The 26,140-nt window shown below is 33.5% G+C and overlaps 1 protein-coding gene and 1 long non-coding RNA gene across 3 annotated transcripts in view; one reads left to right on the top strand and one right to left on the bottom strand.

The window, feature by feature from the left end:
- Positions 1-1,260: 1,260 nt before the first annotated feature.
- The window catches only part of LOC143067588 (uncharacterized), a 107,457-nt gene continuing 82,577 nt past the window's right edge, over positions 1,261-26,140 (bottom strand). For both annotated transcript variants that reach the window (XM_076240939.1, XM_076240940.1), the window contains exons 2-3: positions 5,285-7,290; positions 1,261-2,738 (exon numbers count right to left, since the gene is read on the bottom strand). In XM_076240939.1, coding sequence (XP_076097054.1) covers positions 2,578-2,738; positions 5,285-7,280 — 2,157 coding nt within the window. In that variant the 5' untranslated portion in view covers positions 7,281-7,290 and the 3' untranslated portion in view covers positions 1,261-2,577. The remainder of the gene's footprint in view (positions 2,739-5,284; positions 7,291-26,140) is intronic.
- Positions 17,781-26,140, top strand: part of LOC143067589 (uncharacterized) — a 109,076-nt gene continuing 100,716 nt past the window's right edge. Inside the window, exons 1-2 of the long non-coding RNA XR_012975981.1 lie at positions 17,781-17,899; positions 18,328-18,400. This is a non-coding gene — a long non-coding RNA (uncharacterized LOC143067589). The remainder of the gene's footprint in view (positions 17,900-18,327; positions 18,401-26,140) is intronic.

The raw sequence follows: 26,140 nt of genomic DNA, 5'->3' as shown, positions 1-26,140 counted from the left end.
TGATTCTATATAATTTTTTTTCTCAGTTATCATGAGGGACGACCAAGAAATTGTATAAAATGTCCCAATTATTGCGATATTTTTAAATCCCCCTTTGACCTTTGGCCACAGTTTTCAAACATCTGCATCACTTTGGCAATCTACGACATATTTTAATCAAAGGGTATTATATTTATATTCAAAGAAAGACCGAAATTATCCGAAAAATGTTTTTTTTTTTTTTTTTTTATAATTTACATGTACCTTACTTGTCACCGTACTATCACACATCATTGGGATTCGAACAAAATATGTTTAAATGAATTCCGCATTAGATTTTAAAATGATAAATTTTGATTTGGAAATCTACCATTGACGTCATACACGAACGATATCACTTCATTTAAACTAATACAATAAACATATACAGCAGTATTTGTTAAGATCATCATAACTTTAAGTTGATGATACCCCTCCCCCCCTTTTCTCTCTCTCCCCACCCCATACACACGAAAAAGATTTAATTGACACTATATCATTGATTAAAAATGTTTTATAATATGCATATATTCCTATTTCTATATAATATGCCTGATAATTTGTTTACAAGCCATTTGCAGCACCTGAGACCATCCCTAGTTTTTGGTGGGGTTCGTGTTGCTTATTCTTTGGTTTTCTATGTTGTGTCATGTGTACTATTGTTTGTCTGTTTGTCTTTTTCATTTTTAGCCATTACGTTGTCAGTTTATTTTCGATTTATGAGTTTGACTGTCCATCTGGTATCTTTCGTCCCTCTTTTTTTTGCTGAAGCAGTTTTTTCAGTATGTTATATTGTGACTCAGTTCATACGACGGATGCAGTTTACATGTTACAATTATCTGTTTTAGTATATCTTTTTTTATTTTAATCTCATCATGCTTTATTGAAAATTTGAACATTTGTTAGTTAGATACAGAAAGTGATGGTATCGTCAAACATTGGATTGCATATTTAATAGCACTGGTAACTAAGAAATTGTTAGTATTTTAAATTCTGAAATATACATTTTTATATTACCATATATCCATTGTTTCAATATTATTGTTCAATAAAGAGAAAACTACGTTTTAGAGGGAAAGAAAAAAGAAAAAAGAAAATACTAAATAAGTAAAAAAAAAAAGAAAAAAAAAGCAAATTATATATAAAAAAAATACCAAAACTGAAATTTGGATTTTTGGCAGTAGTATATTGGTCAAAACTAAAATGTGTCTGAAAATACATCATTTAACACATTTGAGAAAGGATGGTTTTCTGTTGTAATTTTTTTACAAGAATAAACAGATAGTAATAAACATACATGTGGTTGTTAGCACAAACATTTAAACAAACAAACATATTACAACATATTACAAATTACTATATAAAACATATATGGTGGTGTGGAGAAGACTAAACACTACATATCATTACGTAAGGTAATGATAAGTTGTTTTATTATAAATTATTCCAGTAAAGGAAGCCAGGGGTCCCAACAGAGATTGGCAATGTGAAGAGGCCTAATTAACAAAAATAAATTCTTTTCTAGTATTCGATTTTCTTTAAGGCAATTGTTTAGACCTGTAAAATTTACTTGTTTTTCATATAATTTTGTTCTATAAATTAAAAAAAAAATCTGTTTTTCCTAAGTTTCCAAAATAAATTATAAATAATTCAAAAATTGGTGACTATGTGGAACGCATCTATCCCATCGAACTAGAGATAAAGGATCCTACAGATACAGTTAAGTCAGTCTCATATCTTGACTTACATTTAGAAATTGACAATGAGGGTCGATTGAAAACAAAACTTTACGACAAAAGAGATGATTTCAGCTGTCCAATTGTGAACTTTCCATTTCTAAGTAGCAACATTCCAGCAGCACCTGCATACGGGGTATATATCTCCCAATTGATACGATATTCCCGTGCTTGCATTTACTATCATGCTTTTCTTGATAGAGGGTTGCTGCTCACAAGGAAGCTATGAAACCAAGAGTTCCAAATGGTGAAATTGAAATCATCCCTTTGTAAATTTTACGGACGCCATCACGAGTTGATTGACCGTTATGGAATAACCGTTTCACAAATGATATCGGATATGTTCCTTACGTCGTAACTACAATCCCCTTTTCATGAATGTGACCTACCGAATTAGACTATTTACCGGATTTGTTATCACATAAGCAACACGACGGGTGCCATATGTGGAGCAGGATCTGCTTACCCTTCCGGAGCACCTGAGATCACCCCTAGTTTTTGGTGGGGTTCGTGTTGTTTATTCTTTAGTTTTCTATGTTGTGTCATGTGTACAATTGTGTGTCTGTTTGTCTTTTTCATTTTTAGCCATGTCGTTGTCAGTTTATTTTAGATTTATGAGTTTGACTATCCCTTTGGTATCTTTCGTCCCTCTTTTATATCCATGTGTAACCGGAATTATTAATTGTGTTTGGGTATAAATGCAGTCACTTAGTCTTATCCCACTATGTACACAGCTATCATGGTTAATTTAGCTTAATTTTACTATGTGCAAAGCCATCACAGCTTATATAATTATTAGTCATAAGATGTATTAAAAAATGAATCAATAACTAAAGTTTGGATTAGATTTCCCATTCATATCGTATTTGCTTGCTCGCTTTCTCGATGAATCACTACAACTGTATACAACAATACACAATTGTAGAAATATAACTCCACACAAGGTTCCAACTACAATCCAGAAATTCTGCTTAGTGTAAAAATCTGCAAAAAAATATACATGTATAATAGTAATGTCATGATTAAAAAAAAATACAGCACGAATTCTTTTCGGTTTTGTGTAAATAGGATGGAAATGTAACCAAAATATTTTAGTTTGTCTTGTCACACGGATACTAGTTAATAATTTTCAAGATGTTGCTGGAGTTTTTAATTTTGAATTTAAGCATTTAACTTCCGTTGTATTTTCCTCTCGATTTTCCTGGCTTAGATTCACATATAATGCTGGGAGGACTGGTCGAAGACATGTTTAAAATTTGCAAGAACTAAGCTTCATTACCAAAGGAAGCGATTATTATATCTTAAATAAACTCATCATAGATACCAGGACTAAATTTTGTATATACGCCAGACGCGCGTTTCGTCTACAAAAGAATCATTATCGCTCGAATTCAAAAAGTTAAAAAGGCCAAATAAAGTACAATGTTGAAGAGCATTAAGGACCAAAGTAAATGTTCCTAAATAATATTCGAATTCATAATTTTTTCAGCTTGCATTTTATTTTTTTGACCATTTCAGCTTCTACTATTTTATGAAATCATTCACTAATTCTTTTTTCAAAATTATGTGCTATTTTGTGCTTTCAATCTACACAGATACTATTTCTGAATACCCTATCGTACTATTTTGTTAATTCTAACAAATGTTGCTGGCTGTTGTCTTAGTTACGTTTACGTCTCGACAGAGACAACACGTATAGTCGGAATCTTTTTTTTTTTTATATTGTGTTTGTGCATATTAGGCTCTTACTTGATAAAAAAAATATGTAGCATATGGGATATTGAAAAATAACAATTAAATGATATCAGTATAGGAAAATACATTTCCGTTTGATTAAAATGACTGAAAAAATTACCCTACAAATTCCTTAAAACCCCTTTTTCTGCCTAATCCGAATAATGTCAGTCGTTATATTCCACCGATCTCCGACTAATCTCCGATTACTACATTAACCCTCGATAGGATAAAGGCTGCTAGAGAGATCAGAATTATACGAGTTACCTTCTGCCAATCAAAACAAAGAAAACAACAACAAAGATAATCTTCAATTGATTTAAGTTTCCAACAAAATAATAAATATTTCAACCAAAAGATCATACTGACCATTGCACACTTGATTTATGAACAGTTTTAATTATAAAAAGAAGATTTAAGGGCATACGATACAGTTAATGACGTTGCTAACGTAAAATGTTATTTTCGCGACGTCAAACTTTGACATATCGGGAAAAAATGCATTTTTCGACTGATTTTTATCGTTCAAACTGATTTAATTTGAAAACGAGTGCATGGACCCCTATTTTATAAAACGACATTTTGTTTCATTTTGCAGGGAGATTATGTGGACCAAATTTTATAAAACTGTAAATAGTGCAATTATTTTTAATTTTGATAAATATATAGCAAAAAAATACGGTTTTTTTCTCAATTCATGACCATTTGATAAAGGTGACTTATTTTTGAATAAAAAATGCATAAATTTTTAGGATACTTATAAAACACAGAAATTACAAATTATTTAACAAAAAACAATTTGTGTTTATCTTTTAAAACAAAAAAGTTATGAATTTCTTTCGAAAGGGAAAATACGGCCAGAAATCCGAATTTTTAGCAAATATACAAAATTTCGACCTCATTTAACTCAAAAAGTAGCACATGAAGGTATATCTTTTATTACATATTTGATTTAATCAGGCAAAAATTTGCCTATGTAGAAATTTTCATCAAACTGTAAATACGGAATCAAAACTTAAGGTAAACGTCTGTAAGAAAACAATCGAACGGTAAAAAAAACTATAGAGGTCAAAATACGTTCAACAGGGAAAGGACTTTACAATATGTCAAGGTCTGCATCGCTCTAAGTTTAGACAAGCTGTATAGAAATTTCACAGAGACTATCCAAAGTGTCCTAAAAGGATAAACCTAATAAAATGAACTAAAGAAAATCTCTAACTGAAGACAGCCACATGAGATCTCGATCTGTGGACAAAAATGTTTAAACAAATCTGTTTCATTCAAAGCACATGACTACATTATAGAATTAAAATAGATAACTGTCGCTTTACATCATTCGATGTTAGATTGTGAGAGATTTGTTTTTCAACATGCACTGTCAGCATTCTGTGATGATATGTTGTTTTGCTTAACTTCTGTGTTTTGTTGTCTAATAAGCGGGTACATGTATTGTAGAGTGAAATATATGTACCTTTTATCTGTCCACTGACAAAGGTTAAGTGGGAAATGAATGATTACAAGGCTAGATTAATCGTGTCACATGTTCTTTTAAGGTATTTTGGAAAAATCAAAATTTGACAAAGTGCTATACATGGTCGTGATAAAATTGCTTAACCTGCTTTGTTTAAACTCTTTCGGTTTTATACTTAAAACACGTTTGTTATGATTTTTAAAACTTTCATTGGCATTATAGTAATGTCCATATCAGAATAGATTTATCTATTTCAAGTGTACTTTTGATAATAGATTGCTATTGAATCATTGAATTATACATCGGTCCATGAATATGAACTCACCAGCATCAGTGGTTCCAGTTTCTTGATTGATAGGAAATATGGATGTCATTGATGAAGGGGTTGTTGCTGTAGATGGTTGTGGTTCGTTGTCAGGATAACTATGACAATTAGGAAATCCCGTGGGTGGTGATGGGTGATGAGGAAACGATTCATTAATAAGCATGGCCATTCCATCATTCGCATGAAGTTCAATGTGACAATGTAAGAACCAAACGCCAGGATTATCTGCTTTTATACGGGTAATAACATAACCTCCACTTGGAACAATAATTGTATCCTTCCTTACTGGTTTTAGTAATTCCAATCCTGGCACATTTCCGTTAGCCCATGCTGGATTACTCCATGTAGCATTGTTGCACCAACTATTGGCACGATCAGTTCCTCCTCTACAATCGATGTCAGAATTTCCTTCTAGTTTTAATCCTGTTCTGTTATTATGGTTGGCATATCCCATTTTAAGGACATAGAACGTATGCCCGTGCATATGAACTGGATGCGCCCATCCTGTGCCTTGTCCCATATTTAGAAAAATCATTTGGACTGTATCACCATGGTTTATAGATAAAGAATGCGTACAAAAACAATGTTTCTGTTCGCCACAATCTGCTTCCTCACAAGGAAAGTTGGCATAATCAGGATCAGCCAAAACATTTTTTGTTGGAAATACGAACCTTCGTCCATTGATAGTACTTGGAAAAGACCTAATTCCGGGAAAAGCAAAGTTTAAGAAATATTCCTTGAATTTTCCTTGATGAACAGGTGGAGCAGGGTCAGTATCAGATTTTAGTTTCAAACCATCAATAGGTAAACAATCGGTAAAATATTCTTCTGGGTAATATGGAAAGAAACAATTTATAACAACACATCGGTCGTCAGCTGTACACTGCCGAGGAACAGACGTTGGTTGTACATTTTGATTGGCGCCATGATAATGAAGTATGGCTTCCGCTGTCGTGTTGCGGTTTATTTCGAGAGTTTTGGCTCTAATGTAATAATTATCCACGGTTTGGTTTGCGGTAATGACGAAATCGTATCGTTCTCCGGCATTTATTATAAATGCATCTGCTATCTGTGGTTCAATATCAAACCCGTCGGTGGCTATTATTGTTAACGGGTGGTTATCTACAGAAATAGACCAAGGAAATAACTGTCCTGCTGCTATTACCCGGAACCGGTACTGTTGGCCTTGTTCTACAGTGAACACCTCAAGTGGAGCCTCATTATGACTATTTTCATCAGTATAATATCTTCCGCGTCCATTAATAAGACCACTTTGCGCTTTTATATTACTAAAAAATTGCCCGTCAAGTGACTGAGAGCTTTGGAATTTTTTTCTGTTTTCATAAAATCCAAATACCATTTTTGCATCTTCCAAATCTGCGTCAAAGTCATGATTCCATTCCTGTATAGTCATTATATGTTCCTTCATTTCCAAACTTGTTCTCTCACGGACAATCAATGCGCCAATCAATCCCTTTGCTCTTTGAGCCCCAACATGAGAATGATACCAGTAAGTTCCTTTAAGTGATGCAACAAATCTGTAGACAAACGTTTGGCCAGGCGATATTGGGCACTGTGTTAAAAAGGGTACTCCGTCCATATACGGACTTCCCTTTTGAGTGATTCCATGCCAATGAATTGTAACCTCTTCCGATTTAAGGTGATTTGTTACGTGAACAATGATTGTCTGGTTTTCGTATACAATAATAGGCGGACCCGGTAATGTACCATTCGCCACAACAACCAAACGAGAATCCTCCCATCCATCTGCTGTTATAACATCATTTATAGGTATAGAGTTTGATTCATTTATATTAGTCACGTCATATTTATACAGCCTCCCTTCTGCTGAGTATACAGCGACTTTTTTATGCATCATTGTCAAACGATGAGATATCAATAAAGATGTTTCACATGTTTCAGCTGACTTTTCACATTCATAGCTGATAGCACCATGAATTAAAAAGACTGCACAAATGGAGACAGACCTCAACATTGCAGAATATCTGAAAAATACAAAGATAAGGTTAACACATATCACAGCCATACAATGTGAGCTAGTTGTAAAAACAGTGCACTCAGAGAAGGCAACTGCACACCAAATTACTGAGCATCTGATATCAACTCAAAATGTTTCATGTGGGCTTATTTTTCTACTAATTGGGATTGATTTCTGTTTTTCAACTTTTTATGTATTTAGCCATTTCGTTTTTGTTTCAGCATGGCTTTATATTTCCTCGTACAATCTATTGATATTCTGATTGTCATTTTAGTTCTGCACGTTGGAAATAAATAAATAGTCCTCCCCTAATCGTTCGAACTAGATAAAAGTCCTCCTCTAATAATTTGAATGTCGAAAAATATTGATAAAATTTACATTAATCAACAAATGAGCTAAGCGTATGAGTAAAACATCAGTGTTGTTTTAGACACAATTTTGCAAAAAAAATATAATTTGATAACTTCTTTTTGATACATATTAACAACGGTCTTGCCAACACATTAACTGCTGTATTACATCAGGCCGGGCAGGAAAACAAAGATGTATTCCAGTATTTCGTTGTAACCCATGTAATAGTTAAACTCTACTTATTTGAATAAATGTTTATCCCCGACACATTTTATATTTGCTTGTCTCCAGTCAGGAGCCTGTTTTAATGGTTGGCGTTTGTTACTGTATTGTATATTTGTTTTTCGTTTGTTACTGTATATCATATTTGTTTTTCGTTTGTTACTGTATATAATACTTATTTTTCGTTTGTTTTTTTGTACAAAAATCAGGCCATTATTTTCTTCTCGTTTGAATTGTTATTGTTTGAATTACATTTTGAGATCTTAAGGGCTTGCTATGCGATATGGATTTTGATCATTGTTGAAGGCATTACGGTGATCTTTAGCTGCTAACATCTAAGTCAATTTGGTGCCTGGTGCATAGTTGTCTCATTGGCAAACATACCACATCTTCTTATTTTGTCTTTTAAATGTCTTAAGAGTCACTATCGACTTGTTCCCTCACATTAATAGGCGACTGTTACTTTTGTTTAAATGTTTATATTTGATTATGTTTCATTACATTTTTGTCATTTCAGAACATGTCTTTTTGTCATTTTATATCATGTTTTTTTGTCAGTTTAGATCATGTTTTTTTGTCATTTTAGATCATGTTTTTGTCATTTTAGATCATGTATTTTTTTGTCATTTTAGATCATGTTTTTTTGACATTTTAGGTCATGTTTTTTTTGTCATTTTAGGTCATGTTTTTTTTGGACATTTTAGATCATGTTTTTTTTGTCATTTTAGATCATGTTTTTTTTTTGTCATTTAAGGTCAAGTTTTTTTTGTAATTTTAGATCATGTTTATTTTGGTATTTCTAGATCAAGTTTTTTTTTTGTCATTTTAGATCATGTTTTTTTTGTCATTTTAGATCATGTTTCATTTTAGGTCATTTTTTTTTTGTCATTTTAGATCATGTTTTATGTCATTTTAGGTCATGTTTTCTGGTTTTTTTTGTCATTTTAGACCATGTTTTTTTTTGTCATTTTTGATCGAGTTTTTTTTTGTTATTTCAGGTCATGTTTTTTTTGTCATTTTAGACCATGTTTTTTTGTCATTTTATATCTTGTTTTGTTTCTTCATTACAGGTCATGTTTTGTTTGTAATTTTAGATCATTTTTTTTGTCATGTTAGATCATGTATTTTTTGTCATTTTAGGTCATGTTTTATTTTTGTCATTTTAGATCATGTTTTTTTTTTGTCATTTAAGATCATGATTTTTGTAATTTTAGATCATGTTTTTTTGTCAATTTAGGTCATGTTTGTTTTTGTCATTTTAGATCATTTTTATTTTTGGTCATTTTAGGTCATGTTCTTTTTTTGTCATTTTAGATCATGTTTTTTTTTGTCATTTTAGATCATGGTTTTTTTTTGAAATTTTAGGTCATGGTTTTTTTTTTGTCATTTTAGATGATGGTTTTTTTGTCATTTTATGTCATGTTTTTTTGTCATTTTAGATCATGTATTGTTTGTCATTTTAGATCATGTTTTTTGTCATTTTATGTCATGTTTTTTTTTGTCATTTTAGATCATGTTTTTTTGGAGAGAAAAGCATTATTGACTATCTCGTGAAGGTCAGTTTTTGTCGGTGAAGGAAACTGGATTGCACAGACCTTCGACATGAAAACTGGCAATTCTTGTCAATTAAGATTCGACCAAACACACCTGTCATGTGCGGGGTTCATATCCGCAGTATTGACAGCCTAGTGATACAGTAGATACACTTTCTAGACCACTCGGAATACGAGGCCCCAATGAAACTTGATTGATTTTTATTGACGGCTAGTGCATATTCATGTTGAGAACAAATTTGAATGAAAACAAAAAAGCATTGTTGCAAAGCTTCTTAAAGGTGAAGAGAAAGTGCATTTGTACTTATCAAACTGTCTTCAAATCGAACGTCTTACTGTCAGACTTCCTAGGTGACAAGATGCCTACATCCCAGTCACATAATGGTTCAAAAGACCGGTGGTATTATATTTTCGTGTATTGTTTGTTTAACTGAAATACAGATAAACAGATACTTTTAGTACTACTAGTAGACCCGAGTGCGGCAGTCATTTTGCAATTGGTCTAATGGTTGATATGATATTTCTGCTTTTGCAAGTGATTAAGGACATATTATTGATGCAAGATAAACATAAGGGTTTCTATTCTGTTGTGTTGGTTTAATGGGTACATTTTCGTCATATTGAAAAAATTAGACGTTTATTAATTTGGTCATAGATTTGTCTATCTTTTTTTTTCATTTTCTTTCTCGTTGGTATCTTTTAAAAATTACGTAATTATCACGAAACTACAAATTCAAACTGAAAAATTAAACAGCAATGCATGGTAACAAAAGTTCGCTATAAACAAATTGAATTGTCTGGCATAATCCTCGACTGAATCAGTTATTATGTTAATGTTTCCAATATGTCACCCGCAATGACATTTCAAGGTTATGGAGAGAATGCGTCATTGTGATGAAAACGCCGTTAACTATGAGAGTTACGACTTTTATATATATGATAATACATTCCTTATCTAAAGATGATAACCCAATTAAGAAACTGTCTAATTTTTTATGAGGCACTTAACAAATACATGCATGCATTACACAGTCAACAGAAAAATATAACATATATAAAGTCATTTATACATTCAAATGTCATTAAAATATCTGCAGCGTATCAAACTAATCATAGAAACCAGAATTGAAATTTTGTACGCCAGCCGCGTGTTTCGTCGACAAAAGACTCATCAGTCACGCATTTATACGGAGCCTCTTAAATGCCAAAGATGAAATTAAAAATATGTGTGCGCGCGACTTAAAATCTTGTGCGAACAACTTTTGTAAACTTGTGCGCACAACTTTTTGAAACTTGAGCGCACAACTTTTAGGAACTTGTGCGCACAACTTTTTGAAACTTGTGCGCATAACTTTTGTAAACTTGTGAGCACAACTTTTTGAAACTTGTGCGCACAACTTGTAGAAACTTGTGTGCACAACTTTTTTAAACTTGTGCGCACAACTTTTTTATCTTGTGCGCACAACTTTAAATCTTGTCACGGCGCACAACTTTTAATCTTTTGCGCACAGCTTTTTATCTTGTGCGCACAACTTTTAATCTTGTGCGCACAACTTTTAATCTTGTGCGCACAACTTTTAATCTTGTGCGCACAACTTTTGTAAACTTGAACGTACGACTTTTGAAACTTGAGCGCACAACTTTTAGGAACTTGTGCGCACAACTTTTTGAAACTTGTGCGCATAACTTTTGTAAACTTGTGCGCACAACTTTTTGAAACTTGTGCGCACAACTTGTAGAAACTTGTGTGCACAACTTTTTTATCTTGTGCGCACAACTTTAAATCTTGTCACGGCGCACAACTTTTAATCTTATGCGCACAGCTTTTTATCTTGTGCGCACAACTTTTAATCTTGTGCGCACAACTTTTAATCTTATGCGCACAACTTTTAATCTTGTGCGCACAACTTTTGTAAACTTGAACGTACGACTTTTTAAACTGTCCACAAAACTGTCAGTCATTTATATCTATAAACTTGCTTGCATTTACAAGTTAATCAAAAAAGGATGGGCCTGATTTTTACGTATATTATTTTGGGAATAAATCATAAGGATATACATATACTTCATTTTCTGGCATTGTAGCTTATTCTAATATTTAAGCTGTTAGCCGAAGCACCATATGAGCTATTGTCATCAATAAGCGCCAGTCGTTAGAGCCGTGGTGTAGTGGTTATCGCATCGGAATACTAACACAAAGGTTCCTGGTTCGATCCCCGTTCCGGGGACAGAATTTTGGGCTCTTCCTAGACACCATTTGCGAGTATGGTCTTGAGAAACGATGATAGTCCATCGGAAGGGTACGATAAATGTCTGAACCGTGATAAGAGAGAGCAATATTTCTTGCACGTAAAAGATACCCATGTAGATTTCGAAAAAATTCAGATCTCATAAACATGTTTAACCCCGCCGCAATTTCGCGCCTGTCCCAAGTCAGGAGCCTCTGGCCTTTGTTAGTCTTGTATGATTTTTAATTTTAGTTTCTTGTGTATAATTCGGAGTTTAGTATGACGTCCATTATCACTGTACTAGTATACATATTTTTAGGGGCCAACTGAAGGACACCTACGGGTACGGGAATTCTCGCTACATTGAAGACCCATTGGTGGCCTTCGGCTGTTGTCTGCTCTATGGTCGGGTTATTGTCACTTTGACACATTCCCTATTTCCTTTCTCAATTTATTAGGTTTAAGGCAGCAAACGCACCCACAAAATGGAAAGGAATTAATATAAGTTGTAATAACTTGTTTCCCAATCCACTATAAATAAATATGTTCAAACTAGGCGCCAGTCGTCCGCCCGTCCCCAATTCACATTTTAATTGTTTTCCTCTGAAACCACTGGGCCAATTCGGACCAAACTTGGTCGGGATGATACTTGTTATATAGCAGGGGGTTCGTGGTTTTTTTTTGTCAAGTGGTGGTCAATAGGTCTGTGGAGTATAAGATCTTGATATTAACTGAAAGTTTAAAAAAAACCGTAAGAACCAGCAGTAGTAAGGCAGTCATATTGTCCGATTCATCAGAAAGCATGATGTTTCAAGTTTGTATTAATGAAGGTCCGGGTTCCAAGGGGTCCGAGCAACTGGGGTCCATAGTTTAACATTAGCTTTAATTTGAAATTTGTTTTAAAGTATTGTTCCTATGAACCAACAGTAGCAATGCAGTCATATTTTGCATGACACAACAAAAGGATAGAAGATTCAACTTTGAACAAATGCAAAATATTTCCACACGAACCAGCAATGATGAGGCAGTCATGTTTTGTATGAAGCATGAATAGGACATACATATTCAAATTTATATAAATTGATGCCTAGTAATCTTTGGGACCAGCATCTATGAGTGAAAAGCTTAGAATATTCCTTAATGTACAAAAGCTTTAAAAAATATTCTTTAGAACCACCATTGATAATGCAGTCAAATCTTGAATGACTAAAATTAAGAATGGAAAGGGGAATATCACCAAAGAGACAACAACCCGACCAAAGAACAGACAACAGCCGAAGGCCACTGATGGGTCTCAAATGCAGCGAGAAAATCCCGCACCCGGAGGTGGTCCTCAGCAGGCCCCTAAATAAAATTGTGTTCTTGTTCAGTGAAAATGGACGCCACACTAAACTCCAAAACATATAAATGAACTAAAATTAAAAAAAACATACAAGACTAACAAAGGCTAGAGGCTACTGACTTGGGACAAACGCAAACATGCGGCGAGGTTAATCATGTTTTGTGATATCTCAATCCTCCCCCTATACCTCTAGCCAATGTAGAATCTTGAACGAAGTATACAAGTAGTATATGAATATATGTTGTGAATAAATTATATCTTTTCTGAGCTGCAAGCAGTGTCCGAAGATTAAAATAAGCTCCTATTGGAAAAAAGCTATTAAAATCCTCTATTTCTCTAGAATCAGCAATGACATGGCAGTTATATTTTGCGTTAAGCTTCACTGACAGTGTCATTTCTTTTACTTTTTCCTTTGATGTTGTAAAATATTAATTTGTTGAAACTGATTTAATCATTTTTTTTATAATGATCAACAGCCTTCAACCTCGACCTGAAATATTAATGCCATCAATTACTTATCAATTATGGACTTCTGACGAGGTCTATTCGTTGTTATATGGACCTGTTCGAAGCTATATCGACAAAGAACGTAGCCCGAAGTTTATATTTTGGTTTAGCAGGTCCATATAACAACGTTTTTGTCGAGATAATCTTTTTTTAGTCCTTAATTTTAATATTACATGTTATATCTGTAAGAACATGGAAATAATGGCGGCTTTTTGTTCAAGGTTATTGTTTTTTTTTATATTGTTTAACATCTCACGGCGGTATACTACTGTTGCCTTTATTTGTTCACCCCTTATTTTATTGATTTTGTATTTACATTGTATCATAGATCAAATTTATTAGTTCAGTGTATGTTCACTAATGTTAATATATCTTTTGAATGAGTTCAGCCATTTCAATTGATATTTTATAGTGTGTCTTTCTATGTTGTGATGTAACACTATTGTTTCAGATAAGGGTGAAGGTTGGTACCTATTAAAACGTGTAAACCCGCAGCATTTTTTTTTACCTGTCCTAATTCAGGAATCTGATTTCAGTAGTTGTCGCTTGTTGATATGGTTCATAAGTGTTTCTCGTTTTTCGTTTTTATATAGATTAGACCGTTGGTTTTTCCGTTTGAATGGTTTTACAAAATTTACTCTAGTCATTTTTGGGGCCCTTTAAAGCTTGCTGTTCGGTGTGAGCCAAAGCTCCGTGTTGAAGACCGTACTTTGATGGGTTTACTTTTACAAATTGTGACTTGAATGGAGAGTTGTCTCATTGGCACTAATACCACATCTTGTTATATCTATTGTTAAGAACTGAAATTTAGAAATCAATGCGTGCATTTATTTTTGCGATTCCTTGATAACTATCCAACATTTGCGGTTAATATTTTAATTGTGATTTCAGTAAATGTTATATGAAATAGTTACTGATAAAATCAAAATACGAGTTTTTATCAACATCTTGTTGCATTATTCGCATTAATAAAATCGTCGCAATAATTTCTAAATTTGCAGTACTTTATCAGTATTTGCGTCCTGAACTTCGAGCATTCATCGTTAATATTTGGTTTGCTTGTCCTTTGGTACTGGCAATTGATGTTAGAGTACTATTGGAGGAATTGAATACCAGTACATTTCGGTTAATTTCTTCTGTTTATGTGTGTGTGTGCGTGCGTTTTTTTGTTTTGTTTTTACATGAAACCCTTGAACAAACTATTTTCACTCTTCCGCAAATAATTTGCGTCTGTACCAAATCAGAAATTTGTGGTCATTGACATGTGATTGTCTCTTTACATGTTGTTGTTACTCGACATTTTTGCAGATAAATTGTTGTGTATGCCAATTTATCCACTTGTATATTTTGCTGGAGATATTTAAAGGCTCGTCATATGGTAAATGGCTTCCAACTTTATTGGAGATCAAGTGTGAACTCAAGATGTCTAGTTTCTTAGGGGATGCATGTTGCCTTTTTGACATTACTGCATGTTCCTTCTCCTTCATTTTCATTTTAAGATAAAAAATAAAATAGACACAATGTGTTTACGTGTCAAAATATTTCTGGAAGAACAAGAAGGGGTTAATGAGCCAAAAACATCTTTCTGGTCATTTTTTGGACTGTCGACTAAAGGAGGTGTCGGAAAAATAGACTGTTTGACAAATGGGGAAGTCGGACTTGTGGACTGTCGGAATATAGCTACGCACCCTTCTCAGCTCACAAAACTAACCAGCACATTAACAATAAAAAAGAAGATGTGGTTTGATTGCCAATGAGACAACTCTCTACAAGAGACCAAATGACACAGAAATTAACAACTATAGGTCACCGTACGGCCTTCAACAATGAGCAAAGCCCATACCGCATAGACTTCTTCTTCTTCTTCCAGTTATGTGGCCGCAATCAACTGTCTGCTTGTTCTGCCACTGTGTGTTGCGCATGAAAGTCCAAAGAAATTCAATTATATTTACATTTTGTGAAATAGTCAGCTATAAACGGACCCCAAAATTGATCCTTATTGCCCAAACTACTTTAAACAGATGTAGATTTATCGAGTTTTTGTTTAGGTGTGTGTGCCTGTAATCATGTAATAACTCATTGGTGTGCGTTGGTAGTCATTAAACCATTTCCTTCAGTAATAAAATTATCACACCAATGAAATAACGCAAACAATTATTCATTAGAAATAACACATTATGATAAAATAATCAGCCTCAAAATGCCCTTGTTATCATATAATCATGCAATCAAAACCCCTAACACAGTTCAGTATCATTATAGACATACATCAAGTATTCCGTCTTGAACTTGCATTGCAGTGAGACCGTTGACTTTGAGATGAAGAACAGCAATAAAACTGCTATTCCGTTGCTTTGGGCTTTGTCAAGTGTACTATGTAGAAATTTTGAGTCATGAATTTATACACCATATTCATATTTGGGAAACATGTGTGCAAGATATAAAAGTTGAGGGTAGTTTTTTTAATGATTTTCTTCACATAATGAATTTAAAACAATTCTAACATTTGGACGTGTTTCTGGTACAAGTTATCTAGGCTATGAATAAAAAAGAGTGAATTAGGATCAACATAAATAAAAATAAAAAAAAAATACGTTTTGATATGCAAACAAACATGTACCAAAGACTTCAATTTGGTAATTAAATGATGTCCATTACCCAAATATCATTGTTAAGAAACCGTTAAATGCTGTTCTAAATGAGGGATAATTTTCGTAGCTTTTGTTACTTCCAAAAGTTTTCCACATGACCCAGACTATCTTGTAAAACAAACTGAAAGGAATATCTACCAGGTCTTTCAACATTAAGTCAGACGCTGTACAAAAGCATAAAAACAATTTTAATTTGGCCTGGACTATTTCTTTGATGTATTTTTTCAAGTACTGCATGACATCACTATCAGCAGAAGAAAGGTTTTCAAGAAAGATAAGGCTTCCCAAAACGTGTTTACAGTCGGTTGTTACGTATTGTAAAGCTGTTGTTATTTCGTTGGATTGATCAAGGTTCCCAAGTCCGATCAATGTACTTTGGTTGCTGAACTAGTTCTTAATGTGGAATTTCCTTTATGATTAAAAGGTTGAAATTGTCAGGTTTTCCAACTTTTCACAAGAGTGGCTATCAAGAAAATCTGCAAGGTTTATTTTGTCGATCTCTGCAAAGTTTTCCAAAGCACATAAAAAAGCTTCATTCTCACATGGAGTCTGGTACTAAAAAGATTGCTTCTTCAAATATAACTCAGTCTTGTGCAATTGAACCATTAAAGATTTAAAGTTGTGCGCACAATATTAAAAAAGTTGTGCGCACAAGTTTAAAAAAGTTGTGCGCACAAGATTAAAAATAAGTTGTGCGCACAAGATTATAGTTGTGCGCACAAGATTTAAAGTCGCGCGCACACATATTCTAAATTTTATCATTGGCACTTAAGGGGCTCCGTAGGTACAGGTGTCTGGACTTTCGTCTTTTTAATTGAGGTAATATTTCCCATGTAGTGGTACCGGTGTTTGGACTTTCATGTGTTTAATTGAGGCAATATTTCCTATGTAGTGGTACCGTTGTGTGGACTTTTGTCTGTTTAATTGAGGTAATATGTCCTGTGTAGTGGTACCGGTGTGAGTATTTTCGTGTGTTTAATTGATGTAATATTTCCCATGTAGTGGTACCGGTGTCTGGACTTTCATGTGTTTAATTGAGGTTATATTTCCTATGTAGTGGCACCGGTGTGTGGACTTTCGTGTGTTTAATTGAGGAAATATTTTTATGTAGTGGCACCGGTGTGTGGACTTTCGTGTGTTTATTTGAGGTATTATTTCTATGTAGTGGCACCGGTATGTGGACTTTCGAGTGTTTAATTGATGTAATATTTCTATGAAGTGGCACCGGTGTGTGAACTTTCGAGTGTTTAATTCCCTTTTCATTGTTATGACTATCCTTTTCATCAAGTTACCGTTAAGTCTGTCCCTTTAGAACAATTCTATTGTCTTTGTTACACTTGTAGCAGAGTCATTTTTTATGCTTCATAAATTATGTAATTTGCACTTTTGAAATCATTGATTTATATTAAAAATCTCCTTATTAAATTCATATTGAGTCTCAGTTTATTATTTCACTCTTGTAAAGTATTTTTGCTAAAGGATATTCATCCTTTAACATTTGATTTAGTATATAATTTACGTATTGAGTAATGTTACTCATACATATTCATGGAGTTGAAACTGAACTCTTGTTTTGATTGGTTCTTAGTTATTTGCGGTTGAGTTTTTCCTTTGTGCACCTTGAGTAGAATTTACCTGGACACTGGTCAGTGAAAGTCGTCCTTTTATTTATGCAGATTATTATTATATCAGAAGCCCATATTTACAGATTGTATTATTAGATTCAGCTGTATAGTTTTCCAGACATGATTTGTCACGACTAGTAAGTTGCACTTTCTTCTTTATTAACATTTTGACACGATTTAATATATGTGGTTAACTTTCCTATTTTCGAGTAAATACTCTTCAGATAGCATTTTTATAACACTGGAATGAAAGATTTGAATGAGCGTATTTTGGTAAAGAAGCTAGGTCATACTTTTATAAAGTAATGTAATATTTGCCACTGATTATAGCGTAACTATATAATGTTTAGAGAAATCGTAATAACAGTATTTTACAGATACTGCATGTAGAAAAATGGCGGCATGTATAATTAGTTATAGTATATTGTGAAAAGAATATTCGAGTTACATGTTAGCGTAATGCTATTTTTATATAGACGAGTTAAACACAATTGTCATGCCATTGTGATTAGTATTTTATATAATTACGAAGAGTCCGTTCTTTTTATTGTATTTTTGTTTTCAGGACTCTGATGTAGATTTTTTATTTATACTTTGTGCCAAGTTCCTTGTTTACTGGAGAACTCACTCCACAAGTGGTAAGCGCATAATTTGTAATTTTTGTACTATTTTATACTATAGAAATAATAGTCAGACATGGATTATTTCCTTTTGACGATTTGTGCGTTTTTAGCAAATCAGGGTATAGAATTTATGTGTCGGTATTCAGACATAGCAATACTTTTTGAATGTTGTAATATTTATTAAGTTTGATTGTAAACTTTCATGTACTTGTGAGAAGTAAATCTAAGATACATTCAATTATATTTAAGAATTGAATGCTTCTTTTTGTAACTTCATTGGGGTGTAAAAGCGTTCACCGAAGTACATTTTGTATGAAGCGCGGTCAACGCTTTTACAACCCTATGAAGTTACAAAAAGAAGCATTCAATACTTATAATTACATTTTTTTAGCAATGATCATGAAAATACGAATTTTATTATTGTTTTATTTAATTCACCTGTGCACTTTATTGTAGGACCACGTGTTATCATGAATGAAAAGTTTTATTGAGCAATGCAATTGTTTACGGAATAACACGTGATGTGCAGTTAGCCAATCAGAAAAAAAGTATCATAATGAAACATACATCTAATGTAATTATTTAGTTGTAAACGCAATGAAACTGATTACCGTTATATTTTAATGACGGTCACAGAAACCGGTTTATTAAAGTAAAGGTGACATGTGATGTGAAAAACAAATTTTGGTTAAGAAATAGAGCAAATCAGTTTCAGAGTGTCAGTCAAAGCAGGGATGTAATATTTAAAAGGAATAACATCGACTAATTATTTTGTTTTATAAAATGACCATAAACCCACTTATTCATGGTATGGTATCAATATTTCTGACCTGACACTACGTACTTTTTATTGCTTAATTCTTAAGAATTTTATATGCAATGTTTCGGGTTTTTTCGTGAGTATTCCAATGTAAACCCTCATCAGAGGCCGACTTTCGGTATCTATTTCGTATCTAGTATCATAGATAGATGTGTGTCTGTTTCATAACACTTTTTTAATTTATTAACTACACGTGCATATAGGTCTACGTTGTAGCTAGTCTTTTTACAGACTGAAAAAACTGACCAAGTTGATCAGCACTTTTGTTAAATTAATGAAGAGACTTATTGTCTTTATTTTGATCACTAATTACTTAAACATAAACTAGTCTACACGGGATATAGTAGAGATAGTATTTATCAATGTCATATTGTTGAATTCAGGGTATACTGGCGTGTTTGTTTTATCATTTATATGATATTATACAAAAGTCTTCATGTTTAGCATTTGAAGAAACATGTGTAGGTACCCTGCCGGGTAGAAACATGGACATATAAGAAACCGTCGGTTATCTCAGATACGTGATCTATTGAAATAAATCGGTGTCCAGTCTTCACGACGAGTGGCAGCCCAGGCAGCCCAGGCTGGTAAAGTTGCTCTCGGGCCTGTAAAAATCAGACCTACAGGCCAACAGAATCTAACTAAAAAAATTCAAAAATTGAGCTGCGGGCCTGTAGATTTAGCAGTTCAGCGTGAAGACTGGGTGTCATGTTTTTATTACACCTGTTTCATAACCCGAATAATTCAGTCGTTATATTCCGCTGATCTACGAAGGCTACATTAACGTGTGGGAGAAAATCGGACACGGAAAGGGCTTGAATTATTCGAGTTACCTGTTTCACAGTATACACTATATTATAAAGCTTCCTGCATAGGGGTTCTTCGACTTAATGATTAATTATCATGTCGCTAATATTCTTATTGTTTTTGAAACCCATATCTGGTTTAGATTTAAAAATTCGTTTGGCAATCGGGTCTTTCAGAATTATATACGAGAACTTTGTTATAATTTTTTAAAGATATTTAGCATTATAATGATACGTTGTCTGCCTGTTATTTTGTTTCTTCCGAAGTTTTAACTGTCTGTCTTCGTGACGAATTTTGTGCAATATTTGACTGACGATTTCTTTCGTGTATCCCCGTCTTGATAATTTATCTATAAACAGTTTAATACGTTTATTAACATGGTCCTTATTGCTGGTGTTTCTAACAATTGTAATTCCTTGTCCTTCAAAAACAGAAGAGAAACAGGTAGGGGCATGACTATGAGCTTCTATGTTAATTTTTTTTATCTTGTATATTTATTCAACTTCATCTCATCATCTCATTTTTACAATATTTACATATGTAATAGAAAACATCAAGTCCCTATACTCTTTGGCTTCCTCATTCTTACTCTATCATTCATTTTTTTTTTAATTCTTTTTTTTGAACTTTTTTTTTTTTATTATCTCACACACGGTTAAAATATTATCTCAAAGTATTGTCAGACAATTAAATAGTTATTAAACATGTTAAATCTAATATCTAAAGTCAATATTTTCCATAATAGTAAAAGTGTCTTTATCAAAAGTCAAAGATTCACATAACGCATATACGGCTGGTTGTATCCATTCCAGTAACGCAAAACAATGAACTCGATGTTATTTTGTAAATATGACACGATCTGTGGAAATACATTGTATTGTCTATAAAAAATCAATTAAATCAATTAAAGCATAGCAATAAAAACACTATCATACAAGGTACACTCATCCCTATCTCACATTAGACTTATCAAATAAAAAATAAAAACATTATAAATTATGATTTTTTACATAGTTAATCATTTTCTCAATTCCGTAATTGGCCGTATCATTCCAAAAAATGGTTTCGGTCACATCCTCAAATTCTTTTAATACCAATTGTTCATAATGTTCATAGTTGTAATCATCTTCGTACATTGTTCTAATCTGCATTCTATCCGTTTCATACACAATTAATAATTTTCTATTTTGAACCTTTCCGATCAATAAATCTCGGCCAGCTCGACTTTTTTTAAAAACTATTTTCCCAAAACGTTCATGTAATAGTTGTGGCGAACTAACAGTATCTAAATCACACTTTTCTTTATCAATAATCGTTCCGTTATCCTTATTTTTAACTGTTCGATTGGGTTTTATTTTTGGAACTATTGTTTTCTCTACATCTATAATTGGATCTAACTGGTGTGTAGGTAAGTCGATAAACCGGTTAGTCAAGTCACTATCTATATTTACAGACGATCGTTCTATATTGTCACCACACTGTGTTGATGTATATTCAGAGGCACAAACGGGTTCATTTTCACATTCCATACTGGGTTCAACATTGTTAATATTCGTAATTTCATTTTCGTTTTCTATAGTAATATCGTCTAATGTATCTAAACGCGTAACTTCTACATTACTGTTGCTTTCATTGTATTCCCGTAAACGTTTATTGTCTCTTCTTAGTGCTGCCCCTGATTTACGCTTCACTTGTTTATTGTCAGATTTAGCAAACATAATAGATATTCTGGCTTTTTCATTGTCACCATGTACACTATATGTAATTGTACCAAATTCTTCACACGCACTTCTTATGGCACTCAATAAAAATTTCGGTAACTTATCCATATTCATCTCAAACTAATTGTCAAAATTTTATTAATGATAAAATAACCTTATGGCGCCTCCAGCCTTGAAAGGTACACGATACATTTCATTTATAACTCGACTTTACAAATGTTTATTTTCCTAAATAGTTCAAAATCACTTACTGTCAACAAGATTCGAAAATATATTCCACTTTCCCTGCTGGGATATCCAAGCAAAACCTTAATAACAGTCGTTTTTTTGCTACTCAGAAAGTACGTGTAACCACTTCAAAACACCAGCAGACGTCTCTCCGGACACGGAAAGGGCTTGAATTATTCGAGTTACCTGTTTCACAGTATACACTATATTATAAAGCTTCCTGCATAGGGGTTCTTCGACTTAATGATTAATTATCATGTCGCTAATATTCTTATTGTTTTTGAAACCCATATCTGGTTTAGATTTAAAAATTCGTTTGGCAATCGGGTCTTTCAGAATTATATACGAGAACTTTGTTATAATTTTTTAAAGATATTTAGCATTATAATGATACGTTGTCTGCCTGTTATTTTGTTTCTTCCGAAGTTTTAACTGTCTGTCTTCGTGACGAATTTTGTGCAATATTTGACTGACGATTTCTTTCGTGTATCCCCGTCTTGATAATTTATCTATAAACAGTTTAATACGTTTATTAACATGGTCCTTATTGCTGGTGTTTCTAACAATTGTAATTCCTTGTCCTTCAAAAACAGAAGAGAAACAGGTAGGGGCATGACTATGAGCTTCTATGTTAATACGGAAATGTATTTATTCAATTTCTCAGTAGGTATGGTGTGACAGTTTATATATAGTATTCCAAAAGTAAATTTCAGCAGGTTATGTTTCTTATTTGCTATTTCAATTGGTTGTTTAATCTTCTCACTGCTTCCATTAAATATAATAAAGCCATCATCTCTCATTCGTTTATGAAATTTGATATTATCTTTGTATGGACATTGTTCTATTATATTATTTATATGGTCAAATATAGCAATATCAGTTATTTCCGGGGAAGCAACTCCGCCCATTGGAACGCCAACAATTTGTTTATATGCGTTTTCATTTAAAGTAAATTCATTTTTTGTCAGTAAAATACCAATAGCAGGCGCGGATCCAGAGGGGGGGTTCCGGGGGTTGGAACCCCCCCTTTTTTTTGGACGATCAATGCATTTGAATGGGGACATATAATTGGAACCCCCCTTTGTCCTGGGTTAGGAACCCCCCTTTTTTAAAATGTCTGGATCCGCCCCTGAATAGTATCAAGTAGACCTTCTGTAGATGGTCTTTTAATTTCATATTCTTGATTTACATGGTCTTTCAGCGTATTTTCTATAGCCGTATTAATTTCATTGAAATTAAGATTAATATATATAACTTTATTGCAAAAAAACATGAAACCCTGACGGGTTAAAATGCAAACATAGTACATTGTATACACAAGTGACAAGAAACATATGGTGGCATACAGCTGCCATCGAATTGACCAGTTGCCCAGATAATTATTGATGTATATTATTACGATAAGTCGACATGTTATCTCGATATGTCGACTTAATTATCTCATCATGTCGACATAATGGAGGCACTAAATCGACTTGTTAAGATAGTTAACACAACATGTCGACATACTTATCACGACAAGTCGACTAAAGCTATCTCAGTAACTCGTCTCGAGGTCGAGATGAATGCCCGTAACTGCCCTTGTCTTGTTGAGTTGTCTAATTAGTTATCACAACAAGTCAGCTTTATTTTCTTGACAAGTCGACATGCAACGGGGTCAATCGAGACGATATTGGTTAAAAATAGACATTCGTTCGGAACTCTGCAGTAACGTTTTTCCGCTACGGCCTTGTACTGCAGTTGACATGGCAAAAATCTTTCTCGCGTTTACAGTCAAGTTCCGAAAGAATTAATAGAGTTCCGAAAAAATTCTATTTTCAAACTATCTCAGTATCTGTCTCGATCCGACCCCGTTGCATGTCGACTTGTAAAGAAAATAAAGCTGACTTGTTAATTCGACAACTCAAAAAGATAAGGGCAGTTACTGGCATTCATCTCGACCTCAAGACGAGTTGCAGAGGTAGCTTTTGTCGACTCTTCTCGATAAGTATGTCGACATGTTATGTTAACTAACTAGACAGGTCGATTTAATGTTTCCATTATGTCGACTTGTTGAGATAATTAAGTCGACATGTCGAGATGATATATCGACTTATCGTGATAATATATCAATTTGACGTTATAATTATCTGGGCAACTGGTCAATTCGATGGCAGCTGTATGCCACCATAGAAACATTATAGCGATGTTATATCATAGGAAACATATGGTGGCATACAGCTGCCATCGAATTGACCAGTTGCCCAGATAATTATTACGGCAAATTGATATATATTATCACGATAAGTCGACATAATGGAAGCAATAAATCGACTTGTCTAGATAGTTAACACAACATGTCGACATACTTATCGCGACAAGTCGACAAAAGCTATCTCGGCAACTCGTCTTGAGGGCGAGATGAATGCCAGTAACTGCCCTTATCTTGTTGAGTTGTCAAATTAATAATCACAACAAGTCAGCTTTATTTTCTTGAAAAGTCGACATGCAACGGGGTCGGATCGACCCTAGATTTGGACCTAAATTTTTTTTAAATCTTAGCCGAACGACACCTTGGATTTTTTCTAAAGTAGACCTTAGCTACCCAGCTTCGTTTAGCACCTAGTGCGGACAAAAGTATTGCCGTAGGGAATTTTTTATTAACTTTTCCGTAAGGGTGGGGTTGAGTGTCCGACCCCAATTTTGGACCTATTTAAAAAAAAAAAAATAAGCCGAACAACACCCTGGATTTTTTCTCAAGAAGACCGCAGCTACCCAACTTCCCTTTGCACCTAGTGCGGACAAAAGTGGGAATTTTTTTATCAACTTTTCCGTAAGGGTGGGGTTGAGTGTCCGACCCCAATTTTGGACCTATTTAAAAAAAAAAATAAGCCGAACAACACCCTGGATTTTTTCTCAAGAAGACCGCAGCTACCCAACTTCCCTTTGCACCTAGTGCGGACAAAAGTGGGAATTTTTTTATTAACTTTTCCGTAAGGGTGGGGTAGAGTTGTCGATCCCAACTTTGGACCTATTTAGAAAAGAAAAAAAAAAAAACCGAACAATTAACACCCTGGATTTTTTCTCAAGTAGACCTCAGCTTCCCATCTTCCCTTTGCACCTAGTGCGGACAAAAGTATTAACGTAAGGAATTTTTTTTATTAACTTTTCCGTAAGGGTGGGGTAGAGTTTCCGACCCAACTTTGGACCTATTTAGAAAAGAAAAAAAAAAAAAGCTGAACAACACCTATCGGCAAGCCTTTTTTTAATTAACTTCATACGGAATAATGTTTTTTTAAATAACTATAGTCTGCCGTTTTTAAACTGTTTTTTTTTTTACTAAGTTTATGAAACAAATAAATATAGGGGAATTATAGTTAAGATTATATGGTGGCATACAGCTGCAAAAGAAAGCTTGGAAGCTGAGATCTACTTGAGAAAAAATCCAGGCTGTTGTTCGGTTTGCTTATGTTTTTTTTTTAAATAGGTCCAAAGTTGGGGTCGGACATGTGCACCTTCCTCATTTATACAACACAAAGAATATGTCGTCCACTTTTCGGTGTAGTGAATGAGAATTATTGTCAGGGGTAAAATTAGAGAATAGGCAGGCGAAGAATGGAGATCGTAGCGTTTTTTTTTTTATCCACACAGGAAACACATTGAGAGATTTATGCTATAAGAAATTAAGCATTTCGCATTGTGTCCGAAAAGACAAATTTTCTTTCATTGTAGAGGATGCTTACATAGTTTTGACATACTATATTTGATTGTAATATAAAATTTCAACTGTTTTTTTTTTAAGTGATTATTTATTAATTTATTTCTGTTATTTCTTTAACCCGAAACCGTCTTTGAAACTGGTGAAAATGTTTTGCAATGTTCCTGGGATATCAATTTTACCCCAGGGTTTTCGGATTTTTTCATTGCTGTCAGTGGGAAATCTAGTGTCAAAATATTACCTTCTAAGTAAACACTGAAAACTTGATCTTTCAATGTTGGTTCTGTTTTAGCAAAGACACTATAAGTTAAAAATTCTCAAGAAAACTTTCTGGTATTAACAATAAAAAAGATTTGCACTAAAAAACAACATTTCCAAATAAAGTTATCATTTCCCTCCTAAAAAAGCAATTAAACGACGAGTACAACAGGCTACAGAAATTTTGTGTATATTAAAGATAAAAAAAGAAGCTTTGTGTCAAA

This window comes from Mytilus galloprovincialis, chromosome 3, assembly GCF_965363235.1.
Source record: "Mytilus galloprovincialis chromosome 3, xbMytGall1.hap1.1, whole genome shotgun sequence".
Classification (NCBI taxonomy): domain Eukaryota; kingdom Metazoa; phylum Mollusca; class Bivalvia; order Mytilida; family Mytilidae; genus Mytilus; species Mytilus galloprovincialis.
This window is presented reverse-complemented; position numbering and strand designations above follow the sequence as displayed.